The sequence below is a fragment of the Bombus vosnesenskii genome, unplaced genomic scaffold (genome assembly GCF_011952255.1).
Source record: "Bombus vosnesenskii isolate JDL3184/JDL3185 unplaced genomic scaffold, Bvos_JDL3184-5_v1.1 scf7180000013264, whole genome shotgun sequence".
NCBI classification, from domain to species: domain Eukaryota; kingdom Metazoa; phylum Arthropoda; class Insecta; order Hymenoptera; family Apidae; genus Bombus; species Bombus vosnesenskii.
Window position 1 is genome coordinate 3563472 of NW_022882924.1, and position 26381 is coordinate 3589852.

General features: G+C 29.8%; 4 protein-coding genes across 8 annotated transcripts; 1 reads left to right on the forward strand and 3 right to left on the reverse strand.

Moving 5' to 3' along the window:
- Positions 1–597: 597 nt before the first annotated feature.
- LOC117240124 (translocon-associated protein subunit beta) lies at positions 598–2053 on the reverse strand. Its single transcript, XM_033506002.1, has 4 exons — positions 1894–2053; positions 1306–1450; positions 919–1233; positions 598–833 (listed from the first exon to the last, which is right to left on the reverse strand). The coding sequence occupies exons 1-4, from the start codon at positions 1914–1916 to the stop codon at positions 717–719; spliced, it is 600 nt and encodes a 199-aa protein (XP_033361893.1). The 5' UTR covers positions 1917–2053; the 3' UTR covers positions 598–716.
- Positions 2054–3173: 1120 nt separating this feature from the next.
- Positions 3174–16489, forward strand: LOC117240093 (3-hydroxy-3-methylglutaryl-coenzyme A reductase). Of its 3 annotated transcripts, none has more exons than XM_033505974.1 (10): positions 6540–6740; positions 6810–7005; positions 12288–12498; positions 12629–12740; positions 13079–13166; positions 13243–13540; positions 13622–13773; positions 14321–14852; positions 14948–16188; positions 16267–16489. In XM_033505974.1, the coding sequence occupies exons 3-10, from the start codon at positions 12316–12318 to the stop codon at positions 16388–16390; spliced, it is 2730 nt and encodes a 909-aa protein (XP_033361865.1). In that variant the 5' UTR covers positions 6540–6740; positions 6810–7005; positions 12288–12315; the 3' UTR covers positions 16391–16489. The 3 variants fall into 3 exon arrangements, with proteins under 3 accessions (XP_033361872.1, XP_033361865.1, XP_033361866.1); XM_033505975.1 differs by having other exon boundaries at positions 6901–7005; XM_033505981.1 differs by lacking the exons at positions 6540–6740; positions 6810–7005 and adding an exon at positions 3174–3408.
- Positions 16490–17024: 535 nt separating this feature from the next.
- Positions 17025–18795, reverse strand: LOC117240111 (DNA repair protein complementing XP-A cells homolog). 2 transcript variants are annotated; one of them, XM_033505990.1, is made up of 7 exons: positions 18674–18795; positions 18421–18488; positions 18157–18332; positions 17976–18087; positions 17770–17894; positions 17417–17693; positions 17025–17309 (listed from the first exon to the last, which is right to left on the reverse strand). In XM_033505990.1, exons 3-7 carry the CDS (start codon positions 18303–18305, stop codon positions 17148–17150), a joined length of 825 nt encoding a protein of 274 aa, XP_033361881.1. In that variant the 5' UTR covers positions 18306–18332; positions 18421–18488; positions 18674–18795; the 3' UTR covers positions 17025–17147. The 2 variants fall into 2 exon arrangements, with proteins under 2 accessions (XP_033361881.1, XP_033361886.1); XM_033505995.1 differs by lacking the exon at positions 18674–18795 and having other exon boundaries at positions 18421–18548.
- A 425-nt stretch (positions 18796–19220) lies between these two features.
- On the reverse strand, positions 19221–26376 carry LOC117240086 (neuroblastoma-amplified sequence-like). Of its 2 annotated transcripts, none has more exons than XM_033505966.1 (14): positions 26180–26376; positions 25846–26080; positions 25361–25779; positions 24897–25280; positions 24604–24814; positions 24307–24524; positions 22671–24244; positions 22290–22589; positions 21938–22226; positions 21548–21868; positions 21079–21481; positions 20049–20998; positions 19843–19965; positions 19221–19766 (listed from the first exon to the last, which is right to left on the reverse strand). In XM_033505966.1, the coding sequence occupies exons 1-14, from the start codon at positions 26264–26266 to the stop codon at positions 19491–19493; spliced, it is 5790 nt and encodes a 1929-aa protein (XP_033361857.1). In that variant the 5' UTR covers positions 26267–26376; the 3' UTR covers positions 19221–19490. The 2 variants fall into 2 exon arrangements, with proteins under 2 accessions (XP_033361857.1, XP_033361847.1); XM_033505956.1 differs by having other exon boundaries at positions 24307–24527.
- Positions 26377–26381: the final 5 nt, after the last annotated feature.

Sequence of the window (26381 nt, forward strand, 5' to 3'; positions counted from 1 at the left end):
TAAACAAATCACGATTAAATTTGTATCCTTTAACTATTTATACAAAAATGATGTTGTCAAAATTATGTAAAAATATATAATTTATTAGAAGACTAATTATTTATCATCTTGTTTATGTTAATATTAAATGTGTGCAAGTATATATGTACATAAGAGAGTGCATATTTTGTAATATATAATCTAAGTTACATAATTTTATACATAGCAGAATATTAAATGATATAATGTAACTATAGTTCAAGAATAGGTTGATTATTTTACATATATGTACATGGTTTCTAGTTATGTAATTTATGTACATGTCATACATTCAGTTATTTGATATACATATGTACATAGTCTCAAGTAATAATGTAAAGAAATAGTAACAGGGATTCGTCATATCCTATTCCTTTATACAGTTGAACTGTTTTGCAATATAAAGGGAGGGTTTTATGTAATTTTTACTTTATTTATTCTCAAAAATAAATAATATTTACTAATTATAAGATTATATGAACGTAAGATGTAATCTATAAATAAATAATTATTAGCGAATAAGCATAATTTGTATACTTATAATCTAAACTAAGCATAATGATGAAAAACGTGCGAATGTAAATTATTTATAAATAATATTTATTATAAAATTAGATGTACAGAAAGGGGGGACAGTCGAATTTCTCATATTTGTATAGAAAAAAGTTTCTGTTGAATGACTTAGGATAAGTATATGATTAATGTTTTTTTGTAGTTTTAAGTAATTTTTCATATTTGCTTTTACTAGAATACCATAATGCAAAAGGAATAGCTAATGAAGGTAATGTCATCACAGCAAATGCAGCCCAGTCAACCTAAAATGATACATAAGTATTTTATATTTTATTACAATCAATACAATGCTTATATTGACTTACATAATATTCAGTAGTTACTTACAACATGTGAAGAAAATTGTTTATCATAATCTCTAAATGATACAATTATTGCTTCACCAGGTTCACTACTTGCGGCAAATTGTAAGTTAGGAGCATCTTCTTTGCGTTTATATAAAACTTCGGCTGATGTGAAGTTAAAGTATCCAAATTTACGTGGCCTTACAACAACTATATGACTGACATTTGTATAAGGTGGAACACGATCTATCCTTGCATTTAATTCTCCACTGACATGAGTGAAATGATCAGGATGGAAAGAATTATCTGTAATTTCAACTTCTAATGCAGCTGCGCTGCCAACGTTATACACTGTATACTATAAATGATAAATTCTCTATTAAGATAAAAATATTACATATACATAAACCATATTTATTTTTATACTTACTTTAATTACAATGTCCATATTTTCTACAAGGTATTTATTAAGTAGTTGTTTAGATATCAATAATCTTGCAGCTTCTTCTTCTTCCTCTGCATATGTAGTAAGAAGAAAAGCAGCAAATACTATGAATATGATATGCCACTTCATGCTAGGATATTAACATTGAAAAGAACATTATTATTACTAAAAATTACATTGTTTATATTGATTAAATTCAATGTGTGTGTGTGTGTGTGTGTGTGTGTGTGTCACATTTTTAATTTATATTCTATCAACAGATATAAAATCTATACATAAAATTATACAAATATATAAATAAATGACTTTAATGATCATAATTGATGATTCTTTTGTACAAAATTTATTGTAGTTATTAAATTACTTATTATAATTCGTAAAAAGTAGAAAGTTTTATATATTTCATTCATAAAAAGCCAGTAATTTACATTATTTAAAAGAGTAAAATATTATAGTTATTCATTATTGAAATATTCTAAACAAAAATAGCAAAGTTTTCTATTACATTTACAAAAGTCTCATGATTATAATGAATAGTTCCATAAGTTTTATGTATACAATAAAAATTGTTACCTTTTTGTACGATAGAACGTCATGTCACTCAAGACAGCGAAACGATTATTTCACTCGATCTGGAAGATACATTTGAGAGAAGTGCCAACAGTACACACTTTGATGCCACGTTTCGTCAAGGGAAAACACAGTCTGCTAGCAATTAACTTCCGGTATAGAGTGTTTAATAAAATGGCGGTGAAAATAAATTAATGTCTTGTGTTGTGTTTATTGTGTTTATACAAAAATTTTGTTGATGTAGAAAAAAGATTTTATTCATTTATAATATCATATGTAAAATATTAATAAGAATATAGAAATTGTATCAAATATCTGAGGCGTATCGTAAAACAGCAAAATATTACTTTCAGATGATTAAATTGATTTAATTTGAGAATTTTGTACAATATTTGTATATACTTATACATATATAATACTTAAACTTAATATTAATAAAATATTTTAAATAATGACTGCAAAAGTGTATCAACTAGATCAAGAACTAGAGGCGAGAGTTAAGAAAGGTTATGATTCTATATATACTACATGTGTATATCTTTGTCATGAATATATTTTGGTTGTTTCTGACACCTTATTTTTTTAATATTCTAGCAACTGAGCGTATATCTGAAAATATGCATATAGTTGCAAATGAACCATCTCTTGCGTTTTATAGACTTCAGGAACATATAAGGAAAGTATTACCTCCTATGATGGAGAAACGAGTAGAAGTGCTTGATCTTCAACAGCAACTTTTAGGTAGATGTTTTGATGTAGAGTATGCTGTAAGTGCTATTGATGCAATGAATGGTGCTGGAAAGAGTTTTGGAAACACTTTAGAATTCTTCAAGAATGCTATTTTTCTTAAACAACAATTGAACTATGAGGAACAACGAAGGCACAAAAAAGATGGAAATAGAGATTCTGTATATAAAAGTTTATCTGTACACATTCCTACATTAGATCATTTACCAAACGAAATATCTGATGTTGTCAGAGGAACTGCTAACAAAGTATGATGAATTATGTGAAATATTCCACAGAGATTCAAAAAACAAATTAAATTTGAAATGATAATTAAATGCATTAAAATATAATATTGTTCAGAAATATAAATGTAATTACCGTAAATAATTGATTAGACTACTAACAATTTATATGCCATAAAATAGGTGGGTTATGTGAAATAAAATTATTGTTGTTATATTCTGAATAGTTGCATATATTAACATTTTTGGATATTTAGAATATTTTAATTTACTTTAATTTGTTAATATTTGGCCAATATCGTTTAGAAAAAAAGTGTATAAACAAAAATTATCAGTAGAGATCATTTTAAGTTGTAGACAAAGTCCTATAGATGTCGTTATAATTTGTGTAAGAGAGAATACTGTTAAGAGGTCCAGTATTGGTGTACAGAATGCTAATTAATTTGTGAAATTGTAAAAAAAATATTGAATCATACATATTGGATATGCCAATTATTAAACACTGATATCTACATGAAACGTATTTTATCTTCTAACAAGTTTTACGGTATGTTGATCATTTAGTACCCTCTTTTTCTTTTTCTAGGTTACGTTCGTTTGATATACAATTTTATTTTATTTTTGAAGATAATTTTATTGCTTATTAATAGTTTTATTATATAGTTATAGTGATTTTCTCAAAAATTATCTAGAGTATCTTAACGTTTTCATACTAATATGTGACAAAATGTTCGATTTCTTGATTAAAATATTTTACCACATTGACATAAAGTAGGACACTAATGTTGTACGTCTTAATTATTAAATTATCTGTTCACATATCAATGTGAAACAATTTATTACAATAATTGATATGTATGTGCAAGTGATAATAGAATATTAACTATAAAATAAAACAATTTTATGTAATCTTTTAATTAATGTAAAATTATGACATTCTGGTCATATATATAATAGATATTTTTGTAATGAATAAAATTAAAATCTATACTTATGAATAAATAGTGAAATTAACATATTTATATGGTATATTTCTTGATATCAATAATAGTTAGGTAACATCAATCGTTTATATCAATAATTATGTAGTTTAATATTTGAAAATACCTATATAATTAATTCATGCATTAAAATTTTGCGAATTGCAATTGTGGTATACGTGGTTGTCAATATTAATATTGAGACTTAATTAAGTTAAATATAAATGTTTAATTCTCTGTAGAACTCTTAGTCAATTCATACGGAATTTTCAGACAGATTCTACAGATACGACAAATGAATATGCTATACGCGTTTAGTAAGAGAAATCGTTTAAATACAAATGTACTTCGCGATTATAAGCCAGGTATGCTGCATATCTTGTATAGGCTTCACATTATACTTACTAACTTCTGTATGGCCTTCAATTTTTTGCCTTTATAATAAATGTTTACAGATAGTTTTCCATATGTTATACAATATGATAATGATTTGTGTGACAACATCATTGAGATATTTGACGATTCTTCAATTTTCGAAAACGATAATGACTCTCAAATGAAAGTCAGTTGACTAAATGGAACTTTCTTAGATATTGTCTTTCTCTGCATGAAGTTACGTTTACTTATTCGTACAAAAACAAATTATATATTTTTAGTATAAATATTCATTTAATTATTTTAAATAATATATACGATACGTACATAAGTACGTATTAATCGATTATAATTATGATCACGTAATACGATCCGCTAAATTCGGGTAAGATGACGGAGTTCGATTCTGACGAGGATGGCGTCTTTCTTGAAACGGAGTTGGCTACTTTTGTTGTATTTAAAATAGTTCCGAGAAGGAAGGTTTATGTTTAAAGCCACTTATAGATCGGTTCCAACTAAAATGTTATTTACTTTTCATTCAAAGGCGATGTACGAAATTTGTAATCATCCTTCGCGTCGATATTTCCAATATGTACACATAAATGGATTTTCCATGGAAGCCAAGTGTTCTAGTTGTCCTTAATTTAGTGTTATTATAACATTCTAATACTGAAATTTTAATGTAGACTATTAGACTCTTTATTTACGTTTTTTGTGTTCGAAAAAAAATATATATATGTCGAGTTATGGTTAGAATTTTGGGCGCGTAACAACTCTTCACGTGAATTAGCCACTGCTTTACAAAGCCGAGATTATATTTACACGTATATATAAGACTACTACAAAGTTTAACAAATAATAAGTCTAATGAATAATAAGTTTAACGAATAGTGAGTTTAATGAATAGTATGATTTACGAATAATAAGTTTAATGAACGCTATTAACAATGTTCTTGGGTTCAAACGAATCCACGGTCAATGGGATAACTCTTTACTAAGCGTAAACTAATTTTAGGCGTAAAACATGATTGTTGAAATGCTCGATGTGTCACTCCCCAATGCAATCGCACAAATGCCAGCCTCGTGGAGATTTTTCTCGCTGTACGATTACATTTGTTTTCTATACTCGTTTGGAAGCATCAAAAAGGTTCCAAACGTCGTTGCTAGGCAGTTTCTGCCTTAATTTTGATACATACTCGTTGGAAGCATCGAGAAAGTTCCAAACGCCGTTGCTACGCAGTTTTTGCCTGGAATTTGATTATTAATACAATGGTTGTCACATTATATCAGCACCTCCGAGGCAACATCACACGTGGCTAGGCCCGCTCCCGAGGCCGCATGCCGCCACAACCACATTTGTGGAAAAAACCATACAACCACTCCAGACCTCCGTTAGGCACAACGTCCATCCCGTGACCGTGGTTACGTTCGGCGACCAAATGTCACCTCGAGCCCAATCTCGCTATCACAAATCTCGAATAATTACAGCAATGATAAAATCTAGGCTAGAGTACTAGAGGATGTTCCCAAAATTTCGAAGGAAAGGCTTCGGCTTTCCTTTCATCTCCGACATATATATTTCATATATCTATCGTACGAAATAAACTAAAAAATCTTGCACGAAATATAATCGTATTTTCGCATTTTATGCTCGCACAAAGTTTTGTATATAATTGAATTCTCGTAAAACATGAAACTCACATTTTCTAAGAATGGAGAACAACAAATCGCATTAAATTTGTAAATTGTCTCACAAAACCGTGTCAAATCGTCATACGCAAACTTTTACAATGTTGTTAGAAAAGATTCACATTTTACATAATTCTTTGCACAGTTTTGTTTATCACTGTTACATCAATGTAAATTTGATATACATAGCTAAAATAAAAATTGATTTATCAATATTGTTTTGATTCATATATTCACAGAATGTATACTTAAAAATAGTTCGACCACTAGTGTGTCAATAACCAAGTGACATATGGATACATCCGTCACATCTAACAAAAGTACGAGTAAGTGTGAAAGAAATGAAATGCATATTGTTGTCCGATTTTCGCAATGATATGTGTAAGAGATGATTAAACGCGAAATTCCAGCACGTTATCCCGTTAAAATTTGATTCGATTATTACGACGAATGCTACTTTCAAATTTCAAATCACGTGTAAAGACTAGTCTTCTCTAAATTATTAAACTACTAAAGACCAGATAATTCCTAATAACTAGACTACTAAAGATCCAGTATTATGTATTGAGAAAGAAGACACGTGCTTATGAAGGAAGAAAGGAAGGGGCACGAAAATAGTCGAACACGGTCGAAACTGATTCTGTAAGGTCGATCGGGCCGGTCGAATGGATTCGAGCGTTAGCGCAGCTTTGTTTGCTGGTGAGCTTCGTCCTGTTAAGACTGTGCTTGTTCCATATTAGTTTCCTTCCTCTAAACTCGAAGTATCGAATAGTCTACCTTTATATGTAATTTTTAATCGTGATAAATTCGGTGGAAGTCTTCTTCCGTTGAAGAGGTAGTACTTCCGGAAACAAATTGTTTAATATTTTAATTAACAACTACTTTTTAATTGCATTTTTATAAGTCGAAGGTACACAGGAGTTTGACATAGTCAAATAGAAAGCCTTGCCGATTGCATATCATATTTTTGACACTATTTTATTTGACGTTAAAAGAAAATAGGGAAGAGTTGACAAGCACATACATGTATATATGCGATACTGAACCACGTGCGCAATACGTCAAGAGTTTCATCGAGTTGCTACGTGCACCTTAACAAGGTACGCATGTTCACATTTATTGCTATTGTTTCATTTGTGTCAGAAATAATGGAGTTAACGATACACAGTGTCCTGTTAAAACTTCCTTTTCCACCTACACGTCATGTTAGTTGAACAATTACCGCGCAAAAGTTGTTCTGTTATTTAAAGTTATTTTACTTTACTTCTACATTATCATTAGTACTATATAACGTATGACTAAAGTTCCTAGTATCTTTTGTATGTTTATCTTTTTTAACTACCAGATTAAGTAATACACCTTATCCGTGTTATTCAGCGTTTGAAGTTCATATAGATAATTGATATAGTCTAATTACAGAGTATTTAAATTATAATTATAGAGTATTTAAAAAGTGTTATTTATTAACGTTTCAGCACCACGTATACTATACTTACAGGGTAGTCTATATTTAGCAACTCGGAAATTTCCATATTGTATTAAGGATTCAGTTCATATTGTAAAAAATAATATCTTTTGCTTTGTACAAGATGAACAGAGGAAACGAATTATTTAACGCAGCTGATAAAGATAGACCCGATGATAGGATAAATCATCGAGATACATAGAAAACATAGACATATATTTAAGAAACTGAATGTTTTCAACAAATTTCGAGAATACCAGTTTAATATCAAGGAGTTTCCTTGACATAATATTAGCAATGATTATAAAACTGATGAGATTGTGGAATAAAAATTGACAAGAGTACAGCAGTTAAATACTTTTATGAAAAATTATATACCAAGTCCCCTTGTAAAGAAGGTAGCATGGTGATATACTTTCATGTTCGTTATATTGTGCTCGATCATACTTTCTATTTATTTTACGAAGGAGTAATGCTTTCCATGGCTTTCACGTTTTTTCTTCTTTTCACTTTTTTGTTTTATAAGATCGTTTGAGAAAATAGAATAATTACAATTAAATAAAAACTACCGTAAAGTTATTGGAGGATAAATATTTTTGCTCAAGCTTGTTTCGTATTAAATGTTAGATAGAACGAAACCTTGTGCATCGTAGACTTAGATTCATCAATATTTGGAAATCCAAGGAGTGTATTTTCGCAAATAATGGTGATACTTCATTTTATTTATCGTAATCAAATTGATAGTCTGTTTTATCCTGTACAATATCAAGATATTCTTGAGAGATAAGTTGACTAGCTGGACGGTACAAGAGAGGTGTACAAGCAAATACGTATCTATATTACCGCTCAAAATACCGGGTACTTGCTCATCTTTAACAGAATGTAAATAATGCAATGATTTTATACAGCTGTACAAGGTGGTTTAAAAATCCTTACAATTTTTCAGACACTTCTAATAGTCGGACATAAAATGATTTAAACAAAAATTAATCGACTTTCAATTGATTAAAAATTGCAATATTAAGAATTTCGCAAAAGATTTTACTTCGATGAAAAGTCGAAGTCATCTCCATTTTTCTTAAACGGAACAACACATTTTTTTATACATTATTCGATACATTTTTTAATTCTCTAAAAAAAAGCAAAGTATCAAAAGCAAAAAGTACAAAAGACCAAAAGGACCAAGGTAGTTGGGTCGAAAAATGATTAGTTTAAAAAATATTCTAACTTCAATGTTTTTGTCAAAACTTCTATCAAGGAGAAAGAGACATAAAAACAAAAAAGTACTATACTATTATTCCTTGTTATTAATTTGTGTTATTAATTTGAACGGTAGTATACTCCTCGCACCGTTTAACTACTTTTGATTCTTTCATAGTTACATCAATTTATGCTATGTTAATATGTAGTTAATATATATGTTATAGACGCTGACCGACATTGCAATGTGATTTCTAGAATGTTAAAATTATATACAAATATATGCTTTTAGGTTGTAATACTTTTAGGACACTTGTCACACTGATAGCACAAATATCGAGGCTTACATAAGATTCATGTTTCATTCGTGACCTCTCATTTATCATTAGGAATACGTAATTAAAAATATGTTAAGGTATCGATCAATGTCGAGCACATTGAATAAGATGTTTTTCTATAACGATTAGATACAGGAAATTTATATTAGATGATTATAAATACGTTGTGGAAAATCAGAAATGATAGAGTAAATGCTTTCAACGATGGTTTAATAAGATCTACAGTCAGTCATGTATAAAGATTAACTGTCATTGTTTTGAACCTGTACATATGCATATTTAATTATATATAATGTGTTTAATTGTATAATAATATATATCTATATTTAATAGATATATTGATGTATTATTATTTTAATTTCTGTTTTTGTAATATATATTTATATGCGGATACGTGGCTACACGCGTATATGTATATTAAAATACTTATTATGCACACATATACTGCATGTTTTATTATATACAAAATTTTAAATTCCATGCCAGAATTTCTTCTTATTCTTATTCTATGTGCAGGATGTATGTTTTCATCCCTTTATTCATTTACAGCTTCATACATTTATATCTTTATACATTTATATATCTGTAAACATTTATGTACAGGTACATACCTAAGAAATTCTATTTTTTTTTAGCACCGATTATTACTTGATGCACTTATTCCATTGTTAGAAACTGCCTGTCATAAATAGAGACTCAAGGATTTTCTCTCCTTTTATCTTTTATACCAGCTTATGTCGATATTTCATAAATGAATTTCCGTGCAGATCCTTAGGGCGACTCCGTACCCTCGACTCCCGGTGCTCATGGGATGACCACTTGCAGAAGAAGTTTTACCAATCATACTGAACTGAGCACTACCCTTGTAAACTAAAATGTATAAACAATTAATGTTAAAGCATGTTTCTACCCTGCCAACAACTCTCGTATGAGGAACTATAGGAGCCTCATCTCGAGTAGTTTAGAGTTAGTGCATCAGTTAGAGTTAGTTTCTCGCTAGTTACACGATACTTAATCCGTTGTCGGCTCAGAATTCTTCTCACTTCTCACATACTTCTTTATATCTGCAAATGATACTTCTTATTCTTTACCTTACGGGCTAATTATATTTAGCAGCCCTTATTTTACTGGTAAATACTTGTCAGCTTATCATTCCGGCGGTAAATAATCTTTGCTGCTACATCTCTCGAGCCTAGTGTCTTAAACGATATTCATATTTTAATTCGTATAATTATTCATAAATAAATGGCTGCGTTTGCACGTGACAATATTTCCAACAGCCGAGGAACATTGCTCAGACGCAGCGGACGTTGCTGATATCATTCAATCCTTCTTTATAATTGCTATTCTATTCCTAATCTTGCGATTGGTGTATATTTCATCGCTCATGTCTTCCACTATTCATAAAGGTCAAATATACAGTATTCTTTCGTTATTATCTTTTAATGAGTGGCTTTCTTTATAGAAAAGTCACAATTTGCAGTGGTATCAAAACATTCAGAAGGTATTCTACCCTTCTTAATTTTGTACAAGTTATAGCTCTTATGCTATAGTTGTATTTATGTTGACTCGATTTATTATTAAATTTGATGTACATATATGTATGTATAAGTGGTCCAACAAGTTTGAAAATGTTCAATAACATTGAAGTAAAGTGATTTGATACACGAGCTGCTCTTCTTCTTGTCCTAACGCCTGTTTAGCAATATCTCTAAATGTTCGCGTTTTCTGACTCTAATGAGATGGCATTTATTGTACTTTGTGTACCGATGGCCACAATTTTTTCAGTAATTTCTTTAGGGAGTATTTAGTTTATCAGCAAGACTTTGAGCTATGCGACGTTCTCCCGTTGTACGCAGTAGGTAAAGTTTAACCTTTTATGCTTCATTAAGAAATAATGATATGTGCACTACGTACAAGTGTATTTTTGTACGAGTCTGATAACGTATAGTAATTAATCTTGTAATATTCAAATTTTATACAATCGTAGGTATATATCCAAAGGTGACTTTATAATTCCATCAGATTGTAGGATTGAATGCCTCTGGCTTTGAATGCAATCAATGTCTTTTTAGTTTATCTATATCTGAACTGCCTTTTTCCCTTTTCTTCTTTTATAAGATAAACTTGCATTAGTTTGTCCAATATTTATGAAAGTCGTCTCATTATTTGAATTATAATAGTTAATTATATACTGTACTTTGTGTTTGGTAATTCATGAGCTCCAATATTTCATAAGAAGTTCATAAGAAGAAGCTCCTTTAGCATATGTTACAAATGGACTTACTACTATTACGGTTTGTATATCTAAAATGGTCGGTAACAAATTATAGATGTAACTGTCAGAACTGAAACAATTTATTGTATAATATATAACAGTATACTGGTTAATTAATAGTAATTAATAGTAATGGTTTGTACGAATAGAAATGTTCTCTTGCGTTGTTGGAATGTTACCGTTCTTGATGTATATCCTTCCAGTTTTTGTTTTTGTGATTAAATTTCATTTTTTTTTCCTATTTTACATTTATTTATTTTGCATATATAGGTAATTGCGCATAATTAATTCAGTAAACGCATAGCTGTAGAAATTTATTGCTTACTTTGAAATTGTTTCTATCTTTGAAATGTTAATTAAGTTCCTGGGATTTAATCACACGTTGTAGCGCTATAAAAACAATCCATCTATTTATTATTCTGATTTTAAAAATATTTCCTCTTAGCATTTGCATTCCGTTCGCCATTGCTTCGTGTTGTTTCATTTTTCTCCCGGCTGCAAGTATTCGAATATCAATGTCAAAGCGGTACGGGCGGAATTTCGGTTTTGTAAAAAAAAAAAAAAATCGTGTCTCATTACACACATGTGGAGTGCGTAACGTAATTGAAAGTGTTATGATTATATGGAGCATTATTGACATGTGGAAGGAACGTTACCGTGTGACACTTTACTCACTCAATCCTTCACTTATTTTCGCTGAAGTTGTTCCTTGTCTTTTTTTCATGTTTACGCGATCTGTTAGGTATCTTTCTTCCCTCAATTGAAAAGAATAAACGGCTCTACCTGTCGATTTTACCGAATATTTTCTGTAACAATAAATAAAGAACGCTTTCGACAAACGAACACTTTCTTCAACTTCACCATACACGCGGTATCGTCTTCTTTATGGTAACTCTATCTATTTTAGTTCCATTTTACAGAAAGAGAGACTTTATATATTTTTTTTACCACGAGATATAGAAATATCTTAATGTCCTACCTTAAAGTTGATCTTTATGGAGAACACGTTGGAGAAATGTTGAATGTTTAAATACATTATTTTAATATTTTATATTCTTTTATCATAATCTTATTCATAATAACATTTTATGTCATTTCAAGTCGTAGGTAGGTATCAGAAACAAAAAACATGCTGACACATCTGTTCGAAATTCACGGCCGGTTTTGTGCTGGGCACCCCCTAGAAGTAATTGTGACGACCTTCACACTCACAGCATGCATTCTGAACATGGAGACCGGAAGTGGATATCCTCGAGATAGTAGAACTCTTCCTTTGGCTTTACATTGTCGGCCCGGTAGATGTAATTTGGATGTAAGCAGATTTTGAGTAAATTTCAATTGAATTTTCAAATTTGAGTCGGGAAATGTCTTAATGATGGAAATGATCGTTGTAAACCTCAAAATTGCTTACACAATATATGTAATATATGATTATTTATTAGGACCTAAATGCAGCTGATATTATAGTCATGACTATAATACGATGTCTAGCTATATTATTCACCTATCATCAGTTTCGCAATTTACAAAAATTAGGTTCAAAATATATTTTAGGTAAGTGAATATATATAAGTTTAATCGATATTTCGGAAAATTGAAGATACGAAATACGTGTTTAAAGAAGAATCTAGGATAATTATGTATTGGCCGATTATTCATATAACCGGATCTTTCCACGGTACGCGTGAAAGCTTTCAGTGTCAGAGAAAGTTTTATGGAAAGTAATATCGTTTCATTCCGTACGACACGCGATGACACTTAATTATTGAATTCGCATAACATTTAACCGGGAAAAATGCGCGAATTAATTTTAAGTAACAAAATAATAAATAGAATTTATCAGCAGATATTAATGATAATAGTAAGAATACTTGAATGTAATGTTTTGACAGGTATTGCCGGCCTATTTACAGTATTTTCTAGTGTTGTGTTCACGTCCAGCGTAATGAATTTCGGACGCAGTGATATTTCTGATTTAAAGTAAGTCTTATTCGGAATGGATTGTAAAGTCTAGAAATTCCTTTAATTCCTATTGTATAAAGTTATTATTTTTCAGGGATGCGTTATTCTTCTTCTTGCTTGTTATCGATCTTTCAAAAGCCGCTGTATTAGCACAATTGGCTCTAAGTTCCAGAAACAAAGAAGAAGTACGAGCAAATATTGCTCGCGGCATGTCGCTCTTAGGACCAACTATTACGTTAGATACTTTAGTAGAAACTCTACTTATTAGCATAGGGTCTTTATCCGGTGTCAAAAGATTGGAAATCCTGTGCAGCTTCGCTTGTTTAGGTGTTATTGTAAATTATATCGTTTTTATGACATTTTATCCTGCATGTTTATCACTTATTCTCGAGGTAATTTTTAGATTTCTGTGCTAATTGTTAAAATAGTTTTATGAATTGTACATTCTACCTCGTACTATTATTATATTTCAGCTTTCTCGTGAAACTAATGCTATGAAACCGTTAACTGCCGATAAGATTTTTATAATGCATCCATTAAACGAAGAGGATCAAAAGCCGAATCCGGTAGTAGAACGCGTTAAATTGATTATGATTGCTGGCCTATTTGTGGTACACGCTAACAGGTATTGCATTTTTTTTTTATTTTCTGTTTTCCATAATATATACGAGTCGTGTTTCCGTTTGAAATGAACTTTATGTTTTATACATCAGATAACAATAGAAAGAAAACTGACAAAAGTTATCAGAAATCTGCCCCATACGATATGTATTTTTTTTTACTTGAGCATATTTCTTGTTTGACAGTTTCCTTATTCTTAACTTCCACAGGTCAGGTTCAACTTATTACACAGTAGCATAAATATACATTTGATTCATATTCAATGAATTGCAGAGAAGGAGATAGTATCTCTACGAGGTTTGGGTTTCTTTATCTCCTCGTATGTTAAGTTAGGAAACAGTGTATAACACTTCTGTGTCGAGTTAAAGATGATGATAATTATTAATATCTTTATAGTAAATTCAAGTGTTATCAAAATAGTACATAAAAATAGCAGCAGGTTAATCTATGTACATTATTGTATGTGGGAAGATACAATAAAATTAGATAATTCATAAGCTTAGGAAGTTACATCAATGTAATCGTTGACATAAAATATTTATTTATTTTAGTCGCTGGTCTTTCAGAAGTGACAAAAGTGAACCTACTGTAGAAAGAGAAGTATCTTCCGCGAATTCACATGTCGTAGTGAATTCTTATAACAAGACAGAGAATTCATCCGAAGTGAAGAATTATTTAATGAATTGGTTGTCAGTCAGTGCTGATAATATCGTGATATTGATACTCCTTCTTGCGCTCGCAGTTAAATTTATTTTCTTCGAAGATAAAGGAGACATCGCTAAACAATTACGATCCAAAGTAGAAGACGATACAGAAGAAAAGGTTGAAAATGAATGTGTGAAAGGAAAAGAAAATGAAAGTGAAGATGTGAATGTGCTTAGCATCAAGCTGCCATTTAAGCAAAACTTTAGTAGAATGCAAAGTATCTCTTTTCTTTCTAACATACATAATTGGAGTGATGACAAGGAAGACCAAATAGACGAAAAACAATGTAATATAGATAAGCGGGACGATAAAAATCTGCCTCCAAAATCGAAAGTTCCTAGGTCCTTAAAAGAATGTCTCGAAATATACAAATCTGATGTAAGTAAAAGTATTATAAGTATATATATCCCAATTTATTTTTGAAAATATCGTTAATCTATATTTAATTTTTAAATATATTGTTAAATTCATAGCTTGGAGCAAGTGGGCTAACGGACGAGGAAATAATTCAATTAGTGAAGAATAAGCATATAGCTGCGTATCAGTTAGAGAAAGCAGTTGGTGACATGGAGCGAGGTGTTGGAATCAGACGTCTTATAATTGGAGAGGCGGGAAAATTTCTCGATACTCTCCTCGATTTACCGTACAAAAATTATGATTATAGTAAAGTATTAGGATCCTGTTGTGAGAACGTTATAGGGTATGTGCCTGTACCACTTGGAATTGCTGGCCCACTATTAGTCGATGGTGAATTATATCATATACCAATGGCTACAACAGAGGGATGTTTAGTAGCATCTACAAATCGTGGTAGTAGGGCATTGTTAAAATGCGGTGTAACAAGCCGCGTAGTTGCTGATGGAATGACTAGGGGACCGGTTGTGAGGTTTCCAAATATCGTTAGAGCAAGTGAAGCTATGGCATGGATGCAAGATCCTGAAAATTTCAAAGAAATGAAGGAGAATTTTGATTTAACTAGCAGATTTGCAAGGTTGACGAAGATTCACATACGCATTGCTGGCAGGCATTTGTTTATTCGTTTTGTGGCTACTACTGGTGACGCTATGGGTATGAATATGTTGTCTAAGGGTACTGAAAAGTCATTGAACACGGTAAAGGAACATTTCCCCGACATGGAAATATTATCGTTAAGCGGTAATTTTTGCACGGATAAAAAACCAGCAGCAGTAAATTGGATTCAAGGTAGAGGTAAAAGTGTTGTTTGTGAAGCAGTGGTCCCTGCAGATATTGTTACTAATGTGCTGAAAACATCGGTTCATGCATTAGTTGATGTGAATATAAGTAAAAATATGATTGGGTCCGCCATAGCTGGCAGCGTAGGTGGTTTTAATGCGCACGCTGCAAATATTGTAACCGCAATTTTTATCGCTACGGGTCAAGATCCTGCACAAAATGTTGGAAGTAGCAATTGTATGACTTTAATGGAACCATGGGGAGCAGATGGTTCAGATCTGTATGTATCCTGTACAATGCCCAGCATAGAAATTGGTACTATTGGAGGTGGAACTGGTCTTCCTGCACAAGGAGCATGTTTGGCTATGTTAGGTGTTCAAGGTGCACATACTGATCAACCTGGTGCAAATGCTAGCAGATTAGCTAGGATAATATGTGCCACAGTACTTGCCGGCGAATTATCATTAATGGCTGCTCTTACAGCTGGTCATTTAGTCAAAAGTCATCTTAGGCACAACAGGTATGTCTATAAATAAAATAATGGAAAGCCCTAAAAGAATAATATAAAATGAATAAATAAAACAAAATTTTATTTCAGATCATCTACCGCAGTAACAAATGCGATAAGTACTCCCCAAGATACTACAGGAATTAAACTGTCTGTGCCAAATATGTTACTGCCTGTACAAAATGTATGTAAGGAGTTCATAGAAAAGTCTTAACATTAATGCTATATAAATGAGTTCATCTTAATCTGTCACTAGAATACCTTATATTGAACGGCTGGTTATATGTAATATGTAATATTTTTTGTGTACATGGAAGAGCATAAACCAAAAAACTAAATGACTAATAATTTGAACAAAAGTGCAACGATAGAAATTTTGAATCAAATTCAAGAATGGATTAAATATGCTAAAAGTTTGACTTTGTTGGAAGTAGGATAGTATTTTAAATGTTATGAAATATGTATACTTAATTTACAATGAAATATAAAGTTGACAATGTTTGTATGAATATGGTGAAATGATTATTTTTTTTGTAGAAATAGTTATATTTTTACATAGTAGAATATTAATATTTAGCTGTAGTGACTTAGCTAGATTATCATTGAAAACATGTAGAATATTCAGAGTACAATCAAATTGTTTTCCATAATTAAGAAAAGTATATATATATATCATTACAGTACTATAACACAAATAAAAATTATTAATTATATTTCTCGTTTTTAACTAGTTAAATGATAGAAACACTAGGAATACATTATGATGTATAAACTTTTGTTAGTACAAAAAATAAATTTCAATTGAAAATTAAACAAGAGAGAGAAAATACATAAATAAATAAGGGAAGTGATTTTTTTATCCTTTTTTATTGTGTATGCATTTCGCGAGTAGTAAATAAATTTCTTAATATAAGAAACTCATATCTCAAAACACAATCCAATAATTCCTATAAAATTCATTATTATAAAATTTACATTTTTTCGTATGTTTCTTCATATCCACAAGTAACGCAAGTGTGTGTATATGTATCATCATGTTCATTATATGTATCTTCTCCAAACTCGTGCATATGAGAAGCTTTTGATGTTTTATCATATAACGAGCTCCTGACTTGCATTCTTAATTGTTTAATCTGTACAATACAAAAATAGTAAGTTGGTAAGATAAAAATATCTATATTGTATTATTTTGTATTAAAGTACAAGTACGATATTAGATTTGAAATACGTTTATCATTACCTTTTTGTTAAATTTTTTTATTTTAGCTCCTTCCCTCTTAACATCACGTAATTCTTTTTCCTTTAATAATTTTTCTTCAGAACCCCATACTTGTAAAGCTCTCTGTTCTATTTGTAGTTGCAAATACAATTTCATTTCACCCCAATTTGCATTATGGGGATTTTTTTTAGTAATACATTTTAATGGAGGTTCTCTTTTATCCAAATCACAATCTTTTAATAAATACTCTTGTTTTGCTTCTGTTTTTGTAATCAAAGAGTGCTTGCCCTTAGGATCTCTAATACAAAAAACTAATTATAATAATCTAAAGTTTTATATTAAAATAATTGCTAATTCAAATAATGCTTATATACCTGCAGTTATCACATACAGATAAATTAAATGTTTGTAGTAGATATGAGTCTTTAAATTCATTCTTACATTCATCGCAATGAGGAAAATCTACAAGAATAGGTGCAGGTTTTGATATTATTTGTAACTGAAAAGAAAGAAAATATTAGTTATGAAATCCAATTAATATTTAGTGTAATAACTATTAAAATAATTAAAAATGTTATACCATTTGTTGTTCTAATTCATCACTTTCTTCTATAAGAAAACCTCCTCCACTATCTATAACACGTTGTCCTTGAACTTTATATGATGTACTCTTTTCTGAATCTTCGTTCTCACTTTAAAAAAGTACAAATGTTTTGTTATACAATTTTTTATTTTTCTAACTATTGATATTGGCAACGTACCTCCTTATATAAGGATGAGAAACTATTTTAGATTTTCTTAATAGTAATGCTTTTTGACGATTTCGCTCTGCACGTTCTTTAAAGTGCTGACAATTTTCTATTAATTCTTCATCCTTTGATGGATCATTTACATTTAACGTAATAGACATTTTCGCAACTGTACAGAAAACTTTAAGCTGAAAACAAATAAAATATATAAAAAAATGGGCACTGTGTAATAATATTTTTTATGTCATATTCCTAATAACAGCAAGTACAACTTACATAACCTATGTATAATCCGACAGGTTAAGTATAAACTTCACTATATATTGAATATGTAACTAATAAAGCTAAAAGAAATGATCATATTTTATAATTATAATTACAATATAAATTTTTATTCTTATGTATGATAATCTCTACATTTTATAATATAATTAAACATAAATAGTGTTTTATAAAAAATGTAGCAAAATCAGATAAAATATATATAAAATGTAAGATTTTGATATATATTTAGCATTTAAAAACGTACTAGCTAACAACAATAAACAATATGTACTTTAGTATGCATTTCACTTGTATATTTTGAACTTCAATTCTTTAGCTTATTTTGAAATAACTACCGGTGAATAATGGCAATCCGCCATTTTATCTTTTTAAGAATATATATATATATATATATTTAAACCAATTCTATATTCCGCGAAATTTAATTTTTTGAATTTAATTAACCAACTCGAACTTTACATAGCGAATTCGAAAAAGCGATTAATATTGTATGTTAATTATAAGAAGTTGATAAAAATGATAGAATAGTGTTCTAAGTTCATTACATGTTATAAGTTATTATTATGAATGTAATTGAATATCACGTTTGAATTTTAAATTAAACAGTCATGGCTGTGCGCGCATTTATACATTATTCTGTTCACTTGAAATTTTGTTGTAAGAAATGCAAAAAGAAATATTGAATTTTTGTAATACATGTAAATCAAGTCGAGTTCTACGTCGCAGTTTTTCAAGATATTAATTTATAAAGATGATTACACAAGGTAGGGATAAGACATTAACTATCAACATCTTTTTTGAATATTTATATTTCAATATACATATCACGCTTATACTTACAAATAACACATTGTACAAAATAAATATTCATAGTATGTACATATTAATTTTAAGGACGTAGATGCAAATCTAGAAGCTATTAGTTACTGTTTTCTTACCTCTTTTAAAAAAGTCTTTTACATTTCACGAATAAAAATATTAATTACAAATTTTAAATAAGTCATCTTTTGAACTTTTATCTCGTGCAAGTTAAAATCATAGGAAGGAATGAATATATGTATTTATTTCCTCATTAGAAGTTCGCAACAAGTACTAAATGTAGATAAAGATGGTGGTATATCTTCCATTAATCTAATTATGCATAAGGCATGCGCTATATGCTTTCCTTTTTTTAATTCTTGTATAAGAATTTCTGCATTTTCCTTTACATTTGTTAGAGATCGATTCACAAAGACATGTTCAATGATTTGATCAAATATTTCGTGATTCGGATCGAAGTATGCCGTTAAATTTTTCAAAAATAACATTTCTAGTATCGGTGCTGACAATGTTAATTCCTAAAACATAAAATAACATTAGTAGAAATGTGTAAAATAAAGGCATGAACTTGTTGATGTACGTGCTTGTACATACTTTATGTCTTTCCATAAGAATATTTACTGCTTCTTCGTGAAATTCTGAATTATCCATATCCAACCTAATATAAATTGCGTGCTCAAGAGGAATTTCTTCTGTGTTCAAAAATTCTTTGAGTACCTAATACAAATAAAAAAAAATAATTAGTTATATTTAATAAATTGGTTATAATCTAATAAGTTGTATTTTAATAAGAAATTTACATTTGTTGAAGATAATGCTTCTATTAATTCTTTATATTCTTCAAAACTTTGTTTGCTATGTTTGTTTTTATCTTTTTCCATAATAAAGGTATTAACTAGTTTCATCATTTTTAAAATTGGATGTTTATTAACTTTTGTATATTGAGAATCTTTAAATTGTGGCCATTGTAATAACAATTTCTTTGCCTCATAAAAATGATCAGCATTCCTTATTTTACTAAATATTTTTTCAAAAACTTCAAAGCGATCTTTTTCTGTTGCACATTCCCCTATATCTTTTATTAGAGAAGTATTATTTTCTATACACAGTTCTTGATTTAAAATATCTTTTTTGTTCCCTACGTTTTCTATTATATCTTCATCTGAAAAGTTGCCCCAATTATCAGTCCATTCTATATCATTTTTGTCATTAGATTCAGATGAACTCATCTTAATTTTATCTTTCTCGTTACGTCGCGCATTTTCTGTCGAAATTTCTTCTTCTTTTGATTTTCCAGTAGATACACTTGAACTTTGTGTTTGAACAATATTAAATTCATCTAACTTTTTATGATCTTCAATCTTATCGTCGTTTTCCGTTTCAATGTCGTGATGTAACTCAAGAAATTCCGTCTTATTTATTCCGCAGCTTTTAAATAAACATGCTTGCCAATATTCAAATGGTTTATAAATGTCAGATTTTTTGCATTTGTAAGCTGTACTCAACGTTTTTAATATTAAACTCAATGGGTCAAACGAATATAAATCTGCAAAATAATAATCTTTATATGTGGTTTTGTATAATTCCAAACAATAATAATACATTGAAGTTTGTATGTATAGCATTGTTTGTGGCAGTTCCATTAAAACATTGTGTATTTCCTCTATATATTTCTTATGTACACTAAATAAATACGCCATGCCTAGTAACCAATCCTGTTGTATAGTATACTTTGTACACTCTAAAAATACTAAAATAAAAAAAGAAATTATCATTTATCCAGTATTTAACTTATATACATTTCCGTTTAGGTGAATACATAATACTTACAGTGATTAATATCACTCACTTCCAAACCATAACAAAATGTTTCATTCAACATAGTTATCCTCAAAAGAGCACGACAGCATTTGAGCTGCGTATTTTGCAAATCTGGCATTGAATAATTTATGTATTTCGTGTCGAGTTCACTAAGTTTACAATTTTTATGTAAATCTTCATAAAAACATGGGAAACTTTGTATGTCATCATCTTCTATAGGATTTTCATATCTTGTGTCATTATCCTGATTATTTGAGAAATTAAATTTTAATCTAGATTTCCAAAAATTTGTGTCGCTTATATTTTTTATTAAACTAAATGCTGAATCTTTCATAACATTTGCAGAAGTTTTTACTATCTCAGTAGAAGCTTCCAAAACTTTTGGGACAAATTCTTTAGTTTCTATTTGCGGCTGTAAATTGACAATATTTTAGTATAGTTTTTCGTTAGAGGTAGTATTTTTTAATAAATTTCTTACAGTTGTTAATGCATCTATAAATTCATCTTCACTATCTGCGTCTTCACTATCATTGAAATCATCAGATAGTAAAGCAGAAGGTATCCACAATTCCAAATTTTTATGTAACATTTGTATTTCTATTAAATATATTTGATCTAGTGCTTTGCTTAGCATATCGCTAGGTCCATTGTTTATTGCAAACCATAAACATTTTTGCCTAGTTTTCAGATCTTCGTAATCTCCACAAAATCCTAATTCTAAAGCAACTGTCCAGGCAGGAATATAGTTATTTTGCATTAATTGCTGACAGGTAGCAGCACAAACATTAAAGTCCTTTACCTATCATATTATATTATAGATCAATTATCTTCAATTAAATATTAAATACTAGCTTTAAAATAACTCTACCTCAAGTGCTTTTTTTGCAATTAACTCCAAAACCTTTCCTTCCCGCATTCTACTATTATTCCTCTCTATTCGTAAGTAATTCGCTAACGTTAATAATCTCTGACGACTTTTATGAGCATCTACCCTCTTATTTAAACAGTCCTTTATCAACTGTAGTCTGTCTTGCATTAATCGCACTTGAAGTGGTAATATATCAATATAAAATTCATTCAAAATTTGAAGCGAGTTAATGAGATCGTACTCTTCTTTTATCTGTGCATTATCATCTATGATTAGATGAAGGCAAGCTCTGAAATTATATTATTTATAAAAGTTAAAGTAGGAAATCAGTGCAAGAACTAAAAACACTTACCGAGCTAATTCCATATTAGAGTCAGTTAAGGATTTTGAGCTATTAAAATACTCCTTACTAGCATCTAAAATTAAATTCACTGTTTTTTCATAAGACACTTTCAATAAAGACTGTTCATTTTTCTTAGTCTCAATTAAAGCAGTGCAATTTTGTATGTTAGATTTAACTCCTGATACCAAACGTGCTGATACACAGATTTCAAAACAAATTTCTATGTCGAGACATGTAAAAATTAGACCATGAATTTCTAACATTTCATTTAATAATTGAGCCCATTGTTTTTCATCTGGAGGTGGTACTCTTAAATTAAATAGAGAACATTTTGAAATACAAAACATTCTTATAAAAAGAATATAAAAAAATAAAAAAATGCCTAGTCACCTTTTGTTTAAACTCCTTGCCATTTGAATCAGTAGTTGTTTTGCAGCATCAGGATTACTCTTATTTTTTCGCAGTACATGTAGTGTAGTTTTAACGCCATATTTATTTAAAATTTTTGTACATTCAAGTTCTTTATCAAGCTCTTCTAGTAGAGTGTTTATTCTTCTCATTTCACGGTCTTTGGCGATGGAATCTACAATACGTGTTGCTTTTTCATACATATTAGGATCATTGCAAGCGTATATACAATCTAACGCTAAAATCGCAATATTCTCTATCATTTGAAGAATCTCATCATCTTGAGATTGTTTTAAGTATTCAAAAAGTTTAACTGGTAACTTTAAGTCTTCTTTACTAGTAGACACTAAGTAGTCACTAAATAAATGCCTCTGTAATTCTCCGCCCAGATACTGACTTCTTCTTTTTATAAATGATAATAGAAAACTTTTTATATCATCAACAAAACTTTCTTCACTAGTCATGCTCATTAGCAATTTAATTTTTTCCAAATTAGATAATTTTTGTAATTGATCTAAAGATAGGTCTTCTATATAAATTTTGTAAATGATATCGTCTAAAGTTTCCAAATCTAGCAACAAATTGTCTAATCCACTAATATTATGTAATTTCGCAATTTTTATTAATTGCAAAGCATTATCAATCATATAACTATTCCTCTCGATCTGATAAGCTCGCGACTCGTACCATTTCTGTAACAATTCTGGTGTAAGTAATGTGTTTCTGTATATAATTAACGATGGATCATATTCATAAAGTGATTGTGATTTATCATCGCTTTCTAAGTTAATTATCTCATTGAATTCAGCTTTCTCAGCCCAATCTTTTTGTCGTAATTCACGCTGATCAAACAGAAATAATTGTCCATCAATGTCGCATTCTGGTAGAAGTTTTTTATATTTCAATGGATTTAAAGTCTCTGGAAAGAAACTAATAATAGCTAACCAATGAGGTAACAAACATTCACCATAGTAAGTGAACATAATTTCAACTCCCCGACAATCTCCATCCTTCGCAAATTTAATTGCATTTTCAACAGCTGAAAGCTGTCGAAATTCTTCGTAAAAGTTTTTATCGTACTTTAACGAGGAATTTAAAATAATTTCGTATGTAAGTAACTTATCTAGATGATCTAGAAGCTTCCTTCTATATTTAATTAAATCCTTTTGGGCGTCAGATAAATGTTTAATATCGATCTTTTCCAGCACTTGATTTATTTTCTGTATCTGTCTTAAGCTTATACTAGCTTCATCCATTTCACTCCACTCCTCATCAGTATTATCTATTATAAATTTTCCATTGTCACAAGTTCCAATTGCTACTAAAGTTTCCAGGTTAGCACCTTTTAAACCAAAATTTAATAATTCTCTTGCTGCTTCGATAGTATCTGGAACTCGTGTAATGCATTCATGTAAGACCCAAGACCTTTTTGTAACTTTACTCAAATGTTCTTGAATAGCATTTAATGATAATTCAGATTTTCTCCACTGTGTCTGATATACCAAATCTGTATCCAAATTATATGTATTTGCTAAAGCCAATGCTTCTTCATATTCCTATAATACAATCTTTTGGTTACTTTAGTTTCAGCTATTTTGAATTTCACAAATACTCATACCTCTATATCAATTTTTCTTGAATAAAGTTCTTCGGGTGTAGTACTTTTAAGTCCAAGGATTCTATATGTTCTAAATAATACTTTTGACTTCTTCTTTTTAGGCTGAAATCTTTCAATGTCAGTGATAGAATACAAGGTACTTTGCATTAAATTCGTTGTATAATTTAATATACTAGCTGGCTGTAGTTCATCACTTTCTTCTTCACTTTCTGAAGAGGCTTCTTAAAAATTGAATTAATATGTTATATTATATGTATAGAAAATATGTACTTTTTAATTAAGAACTATAGCACAAACCTGATGTTTGACTTTCTGTGTTAGATTCTCTGTTCCGTTTTTTACTTGTTATGTATGTTTCACAATCAAGACATAAAAAACCTCGATCTGAACCAAGTTCATGTATTTGTGGTTGCCCAGCTAAAAATTCAGGGCTTGAACCTAAAAGATTCTTTAAGTCGGTTGTAGAACATACAGAAGTGGATCCAGAACATCTTGTAATTATAATTGCCTTTAAAAATATCAATAAATTAAAATTAACATGACCATGTATTTAAATATATGTGTATGTACGTTTAAATAATAAACATTACCTCCTCTGACCACCAGCCAATATCTATTGGATGGAATTCAGTAACACCTGGTGGAAACTTTTTTGTTTTTGCATGTCCTAAAGGATTAGGTATATTAAAGTCTGGTTGCTCTGATAATTTCCATTTTCTTTGCATCAACAAAGTTGGTAATCTCCATAAAGATATTGAACCATCTGTATGTAAACATGTTAAAAATCTATTATTTGGAGAGATTTTTACTTTAAATATGATAGATTCTGGTTGCAAGCTTAATGTGGGGATAATGTTCCATATGGAAAATCTTGACTTAGTTTTCGATTCATCATCAAAAGTAAATGACAATTTGCAATATGGATATTCATTCAGGGGTCGCCAAGATGTTAATCCACTGTCTGAGGCTGTTGACTGTAATGTTTTATATAGTTCAGGATGTTGTACTTCCTAAATTGATACATATAAAAAGTATAAAAAAGTACATTAATTACCATAAATTTCTGTGATATGGTATTTCCAGCAACATAAAATAAGCTGTGTTTTTCATCATAAACAACAGCATTTATTCCATTTTTATAAAAAGTGCCAAAAGAAAATTCATAATTTGCTTCAAATTCATTAGTTGTTGAAATGTGATATGATTTGAGTAAACCGCTGTATGTGATTAACATAAATTCATAAGACCATTTGTCAGGCTGTGTCCTTGGTTTGAGAAATATCATAGAAGCTATTGCATCACCAGCTTCTAAAATATGAGGGTTTTGGGATATTGTTTTTGGACTAATATTAAAAATATTGTTCCCCAGGGCATTGTAAAAGGAAGCATAACCATTGCTAGATGCTAATACTAAAAGTGTCCCATCTGGACTCCAAACTAGTTTACGCCATTGTGGAAAAGCATCCTTTGGTACTAAAATAATGAAACATACATGAATTTTTGAAGCCTAGGTAGATTTAAGAAATCATATGAATTTACCGGAAGCTTTCCCAACAACTGAAGAATATTCATCTTTTGCTTTTCGAATTTCTATGACATTTTCTTGTAAAACAGCAAGTAAACGTCCATGATCTCCAATTGCAAATTTCCATGGTAGAGTAAGGCTAATTTGTTGTGATATACTTTCTGGTAAAGAATATCTATTATTAAGATATCTAAGTGCATTTTTTATTGTCCCTGTCGTAGGCAATATTACAGAATCATTTTTGCATTTCTGAAATAGATATTATATTATAAATGCGTAAGAATTGTAGATGATGTAGAATGTGTCTCATTCCAGATTTCTTTTGAACAAGTAACAGTGTAAACTTACTATTAATTCTGGCTCTTGCTCGCGAATAAAATATTCTAACAATTCATAAAGTATTGGTTTATTTGATGATTCGTTTGAATTAACCATTTTGTAATCAGAAACATAACCTACTACGTTGACGAAAACATAGACCTGAGGTGGGAGTTAGGAGTGAAATCAGTCAGAATCTGATAAGTCACTAGTCAACGTCATATTCTTGAAA